The 14,860-nt window shown below is 41.5% G+C and overlaps 1 protein-coding gene across 1 annotated transcript in view; it reads right to left on the bottom strand.

The window, feature by feature from the left end:
• Positions 1 to 14,860, bottom strand: part of LOC124119493 (centrosomal protein of 120 kDa-like) — a 43,070-nt gene that overhangs the window by 22,439 nt on the left and 5,771 nt on the right. The window contains exons 4-9 of the mRNA XM_048400220.1: positions 14,044 to 14,195; positions 12,287 to 12,481; positions 10,684 to 10,803; positions 2,325 to 2,423; positions 1,661 to 1,940; positions 1,422 to 1,514 (exon numbers count right to left, since the gene is read on the bottom strand). Coding sequence (XP_048256177.1) covers positions 1,422 to 1,514; positions 1,661 to 1,940; positions 2,325 to 2,423; positions 10,684 to 10,803; positions 12,287 to 12,481; positions 14,044 to 14,195 — 939 coding nt within the window. The remainder of the gene's footprint in view (positions 1 to 1,421; positions 1,515 to 1,660; positions 1,941 to 2,324; positions 2,424 to 10,683; positions 10,804 to 12,286; positions 12,482 to 14,043; positions 14,196 to 14,860) is intronic.

Below are 14,860 nucleotides of genomic sequence, written 5' to 3'. Positions count from 1 at the left end.
ACCCTCATATGAAGCAAACATTTTGCCTTTGAAATAAAAAATAATAATTCAAAATTCACCACTAGCCAGATGTGTATACAAAGTTTCACAAAGAAATAATAACGAACTGATTTTTTTAACTTAATGAACAATAACATGTAACCATTTGGTCAAGTTCACTGCGAGCAGGCCAGCGAAGCCAGTTTGAACCTATTTGTAAATTGCGTCACTCCGAAGACCCGGATTCGATTCTCGACATGGGGATTCTCGTTTTTAAACCTGTCCTCCATTTTCCGGTGTCCCCCGCCGTGATATTGATGGAATATTGCTAAAAGCGGCGTAAAACCATACTCACTCACTCACTCTTTGTAAATTGACCAAAGTGGAACCAGGGTTGAGTACAGAGCTTATTTTCCAAACCCAATTAGACACTGAAGTAAAGTGACTATTCCGCATTGCATTTTATCATATACCCATCAATGATATGAGGTATTTCACATGTGCAATAGAGCCAACATGGAGACGGTCATATCACAGGGGGAGTGATAACCAGACAGGTATTACACCCACTGTCAGGCTGATATGACAACTCAATGCATTTTGAATGGGAGATCGATATAAGCCCAGGTGGTAAAAAATTAGAGTAATATCCCTTGGTGTGTCGTCTGCTCGGCAAGCTTTCCCGTGACAATGTCTTCCAAACAAGTTGAACAGAATTATGCAACTAGATCTTGGACAAAACTGAGGACAGATTTAAGTGAGTGAGTGAGTGAGTATGGTGTTACGCCGCTTTTAGCAATATTCCAGCAATATCAGGGCAGGGGATACCGGAAAATGGAGGACAGGTTTAAAAACGACACGGACAAAAAGGTTTTGTGAACAAAATGAGAAATAAGAATACAGTACATAAAACCAACAGCGACATAAAACTATTCAGAAATTATCTTACGGACATACACAAAATTTAGAGATGTTTTATGCATGAATACATTTTATTATTTGATATTATGGTATATGATAAAAAATTTATTAAATGGCAGTTTTTATACCATACCCGATATCCGCTCGAGAGGCGAAGGTATAATATGAAAACTGACATGTAATAACCTCTAAATACATCATCAGAACAGAAAGGATATCAGCGATTTTGTATCAATCAGTCCCTACGCTATGCTTTTGGCATTGATAATGAAAATCTTATTTGGTCTGCATGAGCTGCCATGAAGTTGCTGTCATTGTTGGCATTCGTTAATCAAAGACATTGATCACAGCCATGTGACTCAACAGAAAGAAATTGTTTTATCAAGGGAAGACTATATTTTGAGGGCACCGTCTTCATCATTAAGCAAAATGTTCATCAAAGATCATCAAAGAGATCTCATCACTGGCATGATCACAGCGAATCTGGGATTTGAACATACAATCATAGGATTCTGGCGTACCTGCACTGTGCAATACTTTTGTTGCAGGATACTGGTTCCTGTCTGGCTCCACACTACCAACAGGGGGCGCCACCTCACCACTCGACTGTTTACCTGAAACATAGGAAACATGTACCATCCAGGAATCACTTTATGCAAAATGATCAAAGATTATTTCCATCAATACCAATTGAAAGCCTTCCCAAAACAATTACTTTTGTTAACACCATCAGACCTTGCAGAAAAGAAATATTTTTTACCATTGTTGTTCTGCTCTTCCCCAAGGTCACTGACATTGTCAGGTGTATTTTCATCCTCAAATGTTTCAGTGTAGTCATCCTCATCTCTCTCCCTCTCTTTGGCCTTGACCTTCACCTCTTCTGGCCTTGGCTTTGTCTGAGTCACCTTTGGCCTCTCCTGCTGTGCAACCCCAGCATGTGTTGGGCTATGACGGTCAGCATGCCCCTTCAAGATTGGTGATGCACCAACACTTCTCAGACCACCACCAGCTGGTGTGTCCTTTACAGGAGTCACTGTAGCCTGAAATAAGCACCCCGGACACTTAGGTAATACACAAAGGTAGGTTGCTTATTAAAGTCATACTCTACAAGTTAGAATTATTTTCAGAGATCGAGCAGAAGTGAAAAAAGTTCAAATGTCAACAACAAAAATATTCAGTAATAGTTAAAAGGCAATTATATACTCCATCTACACTGCTGTTTTCTGCAAAAAAGTATCTGTCTTAAAATCACATAGCAGTTAGCCAATCATGCATGAGGTTGTTTCAGCTGATCCTGCCTTGTCACAAACTTTTAATATTAATCTCATTATTATGATAATCATATCAAAAATCCATTTATTTGAGGGTGACACATCGCTGGTTCTGAAGGAAACAACCTGAAACTATACTGCTGCCTATCTTACCATGTCCTCCTTCCTGAGAACCACTGACACACCCACATTAGGGGTGAGATCAGAAGCCATCGGGGGCAGCTGCTGTTTGGTTTTGTTAGGTGGGATCAGCTGAAAACAGAAGACTTCATGTAACATTTATGTCAGTGACAGGTCAAGGGGCACTGAACACAGAAGATACCCTGATAGGCCTAACAGAGACGAGCATGCAGTCTTGGTGCCGGTAGGACTTCAGATGAAGGAAAAGAGATGTGAGTGAGTGAGTTTTGTTTTACGCCGGTTTAAGTAATATTCCAGCAATATCACAGCGAGGGAAACCAGAAATGGGCTTCACACATTGTACCTATATGAGGAATCGGTGAGGAGAGTGTGAGAGTATGGTTTTAAGCCACTTTTAGCAATATTCCGGCAAAATATCACGGCGGGGGACACCACAAATAGGCTTCACACATTGTACCCATGTCAGGTATTCAACCCGGGTCTTCGGCGCAGCATTTCAAGATGATCATGAAAAAAGCAGGAAATAAATTTTTTAGTCCAGTTTTCGATCACCAAAACAAAGAAGTGACATTGTCTAGATATCGTATTGTTTGAATGGTGGTATAGTTACCTGGGATTATAGATTTAGTGGCACTTATTACTGCTAAAGAGAGTTCAGTTTGTAATTTCATGTCACATAATTATTTCGAAATAGTCATGAAATATGACCTAATTGAAAATCTTGTATGTTCACTGAAATAAATATATTACTTATATAAGTTGTAGCAGTATCACAAGATTATATGTAGTTTTATGCATCCAATGTTAGGCTTTAGTTTTGAATAAATTTCATACTTAGTAATACTGATTTCAGTTTCAAGAATTTCATGATGACTCAGAAATATATAGTAAATACTTCTTGTATAATTACAAGGTAAAGCAATATATAAGGGCATGACACTCCCTATGGTGAACCAAGCTTGACACTGCTCTGCATCTAACTATAGCATTACACTGTATCTTTAATGCAAAGAAGATACCCAGCAGAATTACTTACAATTACTAGTGAATTGCCTATAATTACTCAGCATTATTGAAATAGTGACAAAGATTTTTACTTACTTTTGATAAAATTAGTAAAATCTAAATACTTTTTACATTTGTATACTTATCCTGCATTACTCCTTAATGCATTCACTGCTTACTTACGACAACTAGAAGGACAGCGCTGCGAAGGTCCTGGGTGAAGAAATAAAGTTGTTGTTCTCAAGTCCCAATCAGTGGCCTTCCGTCGCTGTCCTGTGACCTTGATGACACCTAAGGTCATCTTCACATCACTGCCTGTCGCCCAAGCTCTTAGAAAAACATACTTTTGAGGTTTCTGAAGCCAAAGTGGGGAGGCAAGTCTTACGACGGGTGGGCCTTAAGCGTAGTAATGCAGGATAAGTATACAAATGTAAAAAATATTTAGATTTTACTAACTTTTTTACGTATCCTGCATTACTCCTTAATGCATCTGTATCGGACGGTTTGGAGGTGGGTAAACCTTCAGAATACAGAAACCTCAATAATTCACACCCTGCAATACGACACCAGTTGGTCGATAAACCGTGAAGCGGAAAAGTTCAGATAAAAACGCCATTACGGTAGGGTTGTTCAAAAATCAAAAAGATTGAACATAGGAATTAAAGAGAAATTCCCTATACACGCTTAGTAATAAAGAAAATATTAGCTATTCAGCTAATTCTTTACTTACTGCGTCATAGAGCCGTCGCTGACAAACAAGATTGTCTAATATTCTTCCACTGGTGGCGACTGAGTGACTGCACATGGAAGTTGAGTGGCTCTGTATAGGGCGAGTTCATTATTTGCGTCAGGGGTTGGCAATCTGCAGGATAACAACCAGAGGGCCAAACTTTGAACGTCTTCGACATCCTCGAGAGCCCCAACGCGAAGGTTATGAGTAACGAAAATATGTGTCGAATCTCCAGAAATATCCTTTCGTGATTGTTCCAAAACCACAATTGCCGTGTTGAGCCCTGGTAAGGCTGACACCTTGAGATCTTGAGGGTAATTCGCTCTCGTGATGATCTCGTAGGCCTGAAGGATTACTGCGCGATTATGCGACTAACTTCTGTCGTGGACGAACCACGCCTAGTCTTCGAGCGTCGAATGAAAACTCGAACTGCTCGCACCGAGCCAAGGAGAACTTCACCATGTACGATTCCCACAATAGTCGATATCGGTGGGATGGTGAAGGAACGGTCGGGTTGGCCTGGTAGTAGATTTTAGCAATAAAATCCAAGCATAACCCTAGATGTCTCGTTCCGTGCGTCCCATGCTCAAAATGGATCCGGGTTGAGTCGATCACATGTAGTTCGCTCACCCGTACCGCCATTGCTAATGCCAAGAGAAACCATTGTTTCCTTGGTGAGGTCCAAGCTCCTCACAGCGATAGCCCGTTCGCGGAGCTCTCTATACTATACCGAGAGTGTAACGAGGTGTCACGCGCTGGGAAGGAGCTTGAAAATGAGGATGCAATGAGGGGCTCGAAGGGGGCCCTCGCAAACCTCGAAGTACCACATTCAAGTCCCAATCAGGTGGGTGGAACTTGGCCTTCTGATCCTCAAGCCTGAATGAACATAATATGGCCTGTAGTCCCGTGACCTTAATCACATTGTGATTTTCCGGAAACGGCCAACACTAGGATAATTGCAGCCAATTACGTAGTAATGGTGCTACCTTCCAAGTGTTTTTGGGTACGCAATGTAGGAGGTATTCCTCTAGGAATTGTGACGCAATCGTAGGGTCTTTATTCTTTTCTTCCCTGTAAAAAGTCTCAAGTGATCCCCACTTGTCATCGTCGTCTCTGGGAGAGTAACGATGAACTAAAGCTATAGCTTTGCTGCCCATGTCGAAATAACCCTTCGCACTTAAACGCCTTTTAAAGACGAACCATGCGTGCAGACGTTGGGTGAGGCAATTTTCTGTTGAGGGTGGATGAGTAGGTTGGACCACTGTGAGAAGGGTAGTGAATCATTTTAGATTTTTCCAAGCTTGACGAACTACCCTCTCGCCGGTTACCAGGGTGCGACCAAAGGAGAGATCGAGATACCTTGTCTCCTTGATCCCCTGTATCACCTTTGGAAGTAAAAGTGATGGCAGAAAAGTGTTAGTTTTTTGCCCTTCCCAAGTGATACTGAACTCGTCCACCGCCCAAGTCTGCGGATCCGGCAACGGGGAGATATACGTCATGAGTTGGTGGCCTAGGCAAGTAATAAACAAGTCAATGTTTGGTTGCCTGAATTCCTGAAGCAGTAACTGGAATGCTTCTGTGAGAAATTTCCACTCGGTGGGAGCCACCCTGTCTGGACGTGATAAAGTATCGGCCAGTATGTTTCTACTTCCGGGGATGTGCTGAACTATGAACTTTAGTCACAGCCCATCCACTAGATGGAACAAATCTGAATGTTCTTAGAAGTAGAGAGTGGGAGTGTGTTGTTCCCCGATTGCACAGGCACCACACCGCAGTGCTGTTGTCTGTGGATATTGCGAGTCGGGCTAACTGTAGTTGATTCTGCCAATGTGATATAGCCAGAATTAAAGCTTCCAACTCCAAGTTGTTTATGTGCCACTTCCATTGAGCGCCGGGCCATAGCCCTGAGCTTATCTGGTCTTGTAAGTGAAGACCCCACCCCTGTAAGGGGACGTCCACAAATAGGTGTGTATTCGGGGAAAACCCGAATAAAGAGACTCCGCAGACATTCAACGCCACAAATTGAGGCAAGGCTCTAGCTTAGTCGGTAGAGTGATTGCCTTGAGTGGATCCTGACTCCTGATGTAAGGGTTCAGGAAAAAATTGAAGTGGTCACAGTTGTAAGCGGCCCATGCTAGTTAACTCCTGTGCCGAGGTGATTAACCCTAGCAACTCTTGCCACTGGCGAAGTGTGCGTGGTTGGTGTAGAGTAGACAAGTATTTGTCACAGAAGTGACGAAATGTCCCCCGCCTGTATATACACCATAGTACCAAATATGAAGACAATCCAGCGATTAGTTCTTGAGATATCGCGGCAACACGGTTTTCCAACTCCAAAAGCAGATTTGCCTGCTGTGAGCTTGAAAATGTGGTCAAGGTCACCAAAACCGACTGGTGTCTGCGGTGTCTGTATATACACCATAGTTCCAAATATTAAGACAATCCTGCGATTAGTTCTTGAGATATCGCGGCAACACCGTTTTCCAACTCCAAAAGCAGATTTACCTGCTGTGACCTTGAAAATAGGGTCAAGGTCACCAAAACCGACTGATGTCTGCGGAGTCTGTATATACACCATAGCTCCAAATATGAAAACAATCCAGTGTTTAGTTCTAGAGATATCGCTGCAACACCGTTTTCCAACTCCAAAAGCAGATTTGCCTGCTGTGAGCTTGAAAATGGGGTCAAGGTCACCAAAACCGACTGGTGTCTGCGGTGTCTGTATATACACCATAGTTGCAAACATGAAGACAATCCTGCGATTAGTTCTTGAGATATCGCGGCATCACCGTTTTCCAACTCCAAAAGCAGATTTGCCTGCTGTGACCTTGAAAATGGGGTCAAGGTCACCAAAACCGACTGGTGTCTGCGGAGTCTGTATATACACCATAGTACCAAATATGAAGACAATCCAGTGTTTAGTTCTTGAGATATCGCTGCAACACCGTTTTCCAACTCCAAAAGCAGATTTGCCTGCTGTGACCTTGAAAATGGGGTCAAGGTCACCAAAACCGACTGGTGTCTGCGGAGGCTGTATATACACCATAGTTCCAAATATGAAGACAATCCAGAGATTAGTTCTTGAGATATCGCGGCAACAAACAGGTGGGACGTACGGACGGACGTACGGACGGTCGTGAATACTATATCCCCCGCTTCGCGCTTTCGCGCGGCGGGGGACAATGACAAAATAAGTAGAAACTTGTGCCATCTGTCCCTCGGTACAGATAGGATATCCTGGTCTGTCTTGAACAGGTCTCCTATGAATCAATAGGAAGGAGAATACTCCCGACTTCGCCTCGTTGATTGTCTATCCCAGTTATTGACATGTGTTGATGATACAGTAGATCGCCCTCCATCTACGACTCGAACCAAGTGTTCATCACGTGTAGATAGTTATTGGCTTCATTTCTCCTGTAAATAGCCATAAGTGTCACTGACATGTCAAATGGGAAATACTACCATTGGTAGTGAACCCCAATGAACTGGACCTGAAATGTCTACGGTTGGGATGGATAGTCGAGACTGATCAAGAATCAAACGTTCGTTGAACACAGAGATTGTGGATCATTCTCATCTTGTCTGGGTCCTTCATGAGTACCAGGTAGGTGTGAGGATAAAACCCCGGTGTAAAGACTGGGTTGTGAACCCACTCTACAGCTCTTCTTACCAACTGTATGTCTATGTTGGATTTTCCCAATCAAACTGTGGTCAACGGTGGGGTTATCTCTACCCGTATACGGACACCATGATATAGTGCGATAAGTACTAAATCGTCCTTGAGACTTGTCTCTGCCACTCCCTTTCTCAGTAAGGGAATGCTGGTCTTCCCTGAGAAACGCGCGTCTAGGCTTATAATTCCCTAACTTGCCAGCCCGCTTGGACTTTCCAAGCTGTTTGGGAACTTGATGTGCGTGTCTGCGATCTGTTCATTGAACAGGGGAGTAGATTACCAAGGTTGACGTAAAAGACTGCCCTTGAAACCAGCATCTCAGTTGGAAACGCTATAAAATCTTGGGTGTAACGCTAATCTCCGTCAGAACGGTCTCAAGATGAATTTTCCTGTGGTCAAACTGACGCTTGTAGGAAAAACACCATAGTTTGGAAGTTATCTAATCAGATAGGGTTATCCTCTAATAGATTCTGATCCACTGCAAACATTGACGATATTGGTCGCTTAAATGACGGAGCAAATGTGAGTTTTGGAGAAGTCTTCCTCCAATGACCTCGTGGTGTCCCTCTTATTTACCCTGTTATCAGGGGAGGGTGTTACTGACACGAGATGGTCTGCTTCCCAATTGGGTACATGTGCTAAGCTGATCATGTGCCGGTTACGTAACCGAGTACACTGTAAGCCTTTGGCTAACGTCATTGTAGAGACCTTGATTAGTACGCAGACGCTGCGCTCAGCGCAGGTCTGGAATGTTGGAACAGCGCTAAGCTGATCGTGCGACACTTGCATAATAGGAGCGCTTGGGTAGCAGTCAGACGCTGCGCTCGGCGCAGGTCTATGCTGGATATGTTGGAACAGCGCTAAGCTGATCGTGCGTCGCTTGCGTGATAGGAGCGCTTGGGTAGCGGTCAGACGCTGCGCTCGGCGCAGGTCTATGCTGGATATGTTGGAACAGAGCTAAGCTGATCGTGCGTCACTTGCGTAATAGAAGTGCTTGGGTTGTAGTCAAGTGCTGCGCTCGGCGCAGATAAATCAGACACAAAGCTCAAAAGTATTGACTGGATCAAGGCTTGCGTCTAATCTACCCCCATCATAGCATCTTGATACGCTGGTGCTGTCGCCGACGTCACAGATTAACATACATGTATCTGGAAGTGTCCGGCGGCTGAAAAAATAGGAGCAGTGACGATACTCACAAAATCCTCCTGTATTGTTGATTTTGGTGGATGGTGTACTTCTGCAGTCACAGGCGTCATAATACCTGCCGATAACAACGGTTGGGTGGTAATGACCGCACCATGTCATTCGCTATTCTGAGATAGTGACATTCCTCTTGTCTCACGACGGAATAACTGCAAAATATGATTGTGAGTAATTTGCTTTTATATAGTAAACTCATTGGATTAGAGATTTACACAAAAATTACATTTTGAATTTTGGCGAGCACATCCACGTGCATGCCTAGGACCGTGGATAAAGAGCTTTGGGCGATTATTCCACGACAATATGTACACCACGCAAACATAAATTACGCAATTAAACCATTGAAGAAATGGTACTGGAAGAATGCTGTAGAATTGAACAGTAATCTATCGGCAAAAATACGAATTGCAAGGGTATACAAAAATTTTATATACGCAATTCAATGTAAACCAAGGCTATTTACATTTAGAGATTGGAGAGCACATCTGCGCGCAAACCAACCAACGTGGATGATAATCTTTGTAAGGTTTTTTCCACGACAATTAGTACAATGCTCAAAGGTATGTTACGCAATTAAACCCTTGTTGATGAGACAATACTGGAAGAGTGTCGAAGAATTTGAACACTAATCTATCGGCAAAATTATGAGTTGCAAGGGTATACAATATTTTTGTATGCGCAACTCAGTGTAAACCAAGGGTATTTATATTTTCATTTAGAGTTTGGAGAGCACATCTGCGTACAGACCAAACAACGTGGATGATAATCTTTGTAAGATTTTTCCCACGACAATTAGTACCACGCTCAATCATAAGTTACACAATTACGCCATTGTTGATGAGGCGGTACTGGAAGAATGCCATAGAATTGAACCATAATCTATCGGCAAAACTACGAGTTGCAAGAGTATACAATAGTTCATATACGCAACTCAATGTAAACCAAAAAGACCAACAAAAAACTATTTAATCGCATAAACATAGGTACGCAATAAAAGAATTGTTGATGAAGCGTGACTGGAAGAAAGCCGTAGATTTGATATTAATCTATCGGCAACCATATTTTTAACGAGTTGAAAAAGTATACAATAATTTGAGTATACGCAACTCACTGTTACGCCAAAGCTAGTAGTATTTAAGAACATAAGAATATGTTATACAAACGTAGCTGAGAATTGTAAACAAGATGACTACCTTGGCAGGCAAACGATTGTAACACAATTCAAAATGGCGGCGATCAACAATATTTTGGCGGGAAAAAAGACAAGAGTCTTCACGCCTAATTATTTCACATAAAACTACACAACATGGTGAAAGTAATATGAAAAGAATACATCACCCATCGCAGATCAATTTTTAAGATTGTAGACAAACTGAAGGTCTAAAATTAATCCAAAAGGAGAGCTCCGCTTGGACACGTCCTAGCTGTGCTGCTACAAGCAGTGATGTGAAGATGACCTTAGGTGTCATCAAGGTCACAGGACAGCGACGGAAGGACACTGATTGGGACTTGAGAACAACAACTTTATTTCTTCACCCGGGACCTTCGCAGCGCTGTCCTTCTAGTTGTCGTAAGTAAGCAGTGAATGCATTAAGGAGTAATGCAGGATAAGTAAAAACATTTACTAATTATAAATATTTTTTAGGAATTTACTTTTTTCAGTGTTAAAAATCATTTCATCAGGGCTCCTGAACTTTCTGAAGCACTAGTTAAAATATGACTTAGTACTTGTCCTCGAGTCTTGTACAAGAGATACTTACCTGGAAGGCTCCATCTATGGTGACTGGCTTCATGTAGATCTCTGTGCTGCCTTTCTTGATGAGGGAAGCTAATGGAACCTCGCAACTGCCTAGAGACTGATCACCGCAGCACAGGTGAATCTGCAAATGGTAGAACATTTTCCATAGGGCAGTTCCAGTAAAGTGAGTGAATATTGTTTTGTGCCACAATCAGCACTCTTACAGCTTTATCATAGCAAATTGTGAAAATTCAAATCTGAACCAAACAAGGTGGTGAGGTCAAATGGGGTTAAACATTGCATCCAAGATTATTGCACTTATATAGCGACATGCATGCACATGTATATGTGTGTGTGTGGCTGCTTGTACTAGTCTGGACGGATGCTGATTTAAAGTGCTAGCACACTGAGATACCATGCCGCAGTTTAACATGAATACCCCACTCAGACACAGTCTACTGATTCTATAATCACAAGAGCCAGTTAGTAAGCTATTGGATGGTGAAAAGATTTTATAATCACAAGAGCCAGTTAGTATGCTATTGGGTTGCGAAAAGATTCTATAATCACAAGAGCCAGTTAGTAAGCTATTGGATGGTGAAAAGATTCTATAATCACAAGAGCCAGTAAGTAAGCTATTGGGTGGCCAAAAGATTCTATAATCACAAGAGCCAGTTAGTATGCTATTGGGGGACGAAAAGTTTCTATAATCACAAGAGCCAGTTAGTAAGCTATTGGGTGGTGAAAAGATTCTATAATCACAAGAGCCAGTTAGTAAGCTATTGGATGGTGAAAAGATTCTAAAATCACAAAGGCCAGTTAGTATGCTATTGGGCGGTGAAAAGATTCTATAATCTTAAGAGCCAGTTAGTAAGCTATTGGGTGGTAAAAAGATTCTATAATCGTCATAACCAGTTAATATGCTATTGGGTGGCAAACAGTTTCTTTTGTATCACCCTATGCATGTTAATAAGTGTACCAGACCTCCTCCGTGGAGCAGAAGATCCAGGGTTCGATTCCCGGCCATGTCATACCAAAAGACATTAAAAGATGGTACTTGTTGTTACCCTGTCTGGACTGGCCGACTCGGGAGTCAGTATACTGTGTCTGAGTGGGGTAGTCATGTTAAACTGCAGCATGGTAACTCAGTGGGCTAGCACTATAAATCAGCATCAGTCCGGACTAGCACAAGCAGCCACACACATACATGCACATGCATGCACGTCGCTTTGTAAGTGCAATAATCTTGGCATGACATTAAACCCCATTTGACCTCACCAGCTTCTTTGGTCAATTGGGTGGTGAACAGATTCTATAATCACAAGAGCCTGTTAGTAAGTTATTGGATGGTCAACAGGTTCATAATAACTTAGATTATAGAATCTTTTCACAATCCAATAGCATATTAACTGTCTCTTGTGATTACAGAATATTTTCACCATCCAATAGCATACTAACTGTCTCTTGTGATTACAGAATATTTTCACCATCCAATAGCATACTAACTGGCTCTTGTGATTATAGAATCTTTTCACCATCCAATAGCATACTAACTGACTGTTGTGATTATAGAAGGACACATACTAAGGTGTAGACAGGTCTAGACTGTACGTAATGGTAGTGACCTGTATGCCTGGCTGGCTGTGGAAGAAGACCCTGAGTGCATCCACGCTGCTCCGTAGTCTCACGGACGCCCGCTCGGCAGGAAAGCTGGGGTTGATGAGGTCTGAGAAACTCTCGTTGGTCACATCATTACCCAGGAGTGAGTAGTAGAAGAAGTAGCCACCACTAGCAGGCAGTGGCAAGGTGCTCGGAATCAACTGGAACACAATATCATGGGTGTTACCGTAGACTATCTACATCAACACTGACAGTGGCATCCATACAGGAAGGAGTTTGAGTTTTCAAACTGGGAGTGTAACATACGTCTGTTATTTTGTTTGCAAACTGAGATGGCCTTACAGTTCTAAGGAAATGTTGTTGGATACACAAACATGGTGAATACAAAGGCAGCGTTTTCAACTAGGTCCTGATTATTTGTAGAAAGTAAGATCACAAATACTATGCATTGATGGACACAAGATAAATAGGGGTTGAAAATTTATTTTTCTGAGTTTGTTCCATCTGTCTCACAGTCACGTGAAGTGGAAGTGATATTTGTCTTCAGCTGTATTACAACATATCGGTGTTTACATCGTGTACAATGCATCTTCCCCAGGCAAGGGGGTTAACTGACTATATACGTCCAGTTTCCACCCATGCTAAACTGGAATTTCTGGCATCGATCGTAGCACCACCAGTGGTTATTATGACTTATGTCCCTTCTACGTTCAACCTATTGACCAATCAGATTCGGCCTCTCACATCACTAACATTTATTCAAACAAAATAGCAGCTCCGAGTCAAGATGATCTGATTGATAATCAAAATTTATATTGTGATAAAACAGGTCTTACTTCACAAAATGTGTCAAAATCATGTGAGCACCCATCTTTCCGGGGCAAGAGAGTTAACTGACTTTAAAAGTCCAGTTTCCACCCTTGTCGAACTAGGTTGGAATTACAGGGCTCGATCTTAGTGCTACCAGTAGCAATTACCAGTTATGTCCCTTCTAAGCCTTTCCTATGGACCAATCAGATTCCACCTCTCGTATCACTTGCATTTGCTTCAAACAAAATGGCGGCGCCCAGTCAGGACGATCTGATCGATAATCAAGATCTATATTGTGATAAAACGGGTCTCACATGGCTAAATGCATCAAATCATGTGAGCCACTTGATTAAAAAAATGAAAAGATTTTGGTCTGGTTGCTGGGAAATGACCGTTAGGTGTTAGTCTAATTCAGAGTGCTGCTGTGTGCGTAAGTACATGTTTGTACAGAACTGAATAAACAACATTGTCTCAATACATGTACAGTAAATCACATGGATAATTGAGTGAATATATGACAGTAATAAGTATAATTATCATTTGGTTAAGCTTTGACAGAGGTATTGAAGATATACAGTCAAGCTTGTTTAGACCGAGATGATTTGAACAAGCAGATGGCATGTAATATTTGTGAGCTGTCCTACAGTTTACAAGAAAAGAAACATGTATAAGACATAGTCAATAAATAAAGAAAATAGACGCACCATGTTGTTTCCCAGACATCCTTGCTTATTACACATTTAAACTGAATGTATTCTTAGGTGATATAATGTAATAGTAATACATTTTTTATCATCTCTTTCCACACGCAGATTGCTAGCTAAACCAATGCTAACCCAGAATTTCCACGGGCATGTAAAACTGCATGCAGTTAAAGCTACGCAACATGTTGATTTAATCGTTAACATACGTCCCCAGTTGTGACAAATTTGAACACATGGTAACAACCTACCTGAGCTAGATTTGAAGCATATGCAATAGTGACAGACAAAACAAACTGTTCTGTGTGTCGCTTGGCAGGACCAATCTGATAATATCCTTCATCTTCATTCAGCGCTGGCTTGAGAGTATGTGGCTGCAACCCCTTTGCCAAGTCTGCCTCATCTTGAAACAAATATAGACTCATAATATACCGGTTCCAGAATAAGCGACTGGGAGTTTAAGCCGTAACACTCTTCTGTTGTATCCCTTCCTGTTAAACTATGTGCAGTGTTGTTCTGAGAGTAAGTTAGTATCACTGTTACTATCTCATAAGACCATCAAAGAAGAAGAGAAAAAGAAATGGAAATATATAATATTGTACTAATTTCATACCTCTACATGGAATCTATGAAGTAACAAGAATATCACACAGTAAACTATCCATAAATGTCACTCAGAAAGAAAATATTTTCACCCCTCTTAAAATGAATTTCATGAAATTGCCTAAAATAAAAATATAAAATTTAAATTTGAAAAATATTAAATTAAATTATTAACTTCACTAACATGTATAGCTTTAAAACATAATACTAGAGGTGGAAAAATATGGTAACGCTGCGATATGATATGTATCCCAATACTGTAAGTGCGATACATTTCCAATCTCATTAAAATCAGATCTTAGTTTTCGCTACCGCTAAACAAAGATCTGAGGACATCCCATTACGGGTCACGTCAGAACGACCTTTCGCTAATTTTGACAGACCAATGAAATGACCGACAAGAAATCGACATTAGCCAATCAGAAGGCAGCTTTCTCGAGCTTTACAACGCTAGTTTCAAACTGG

This window comes from Haliotis rufescens, unplaced genomic scaffold (assembly GCF_023055435.1).
Source record: "Haliotis rufescens isolate VD_foot unplaced genomic scaffold, xgHalRufe1.0.p SCAF_1, whole genome shotgun sequence".
In the NCBI taxonomy this organism is placed as follows: domain Eukaryota; kingdom Metazoa; phylum Mollusca; class Gastropoda; order Lepetellida; family Haliotidae; genus Haliotis; species Haliotis rufescens.
This window is presented reverse-complemented; position numbering and strand designations above follow the sequence as displayed.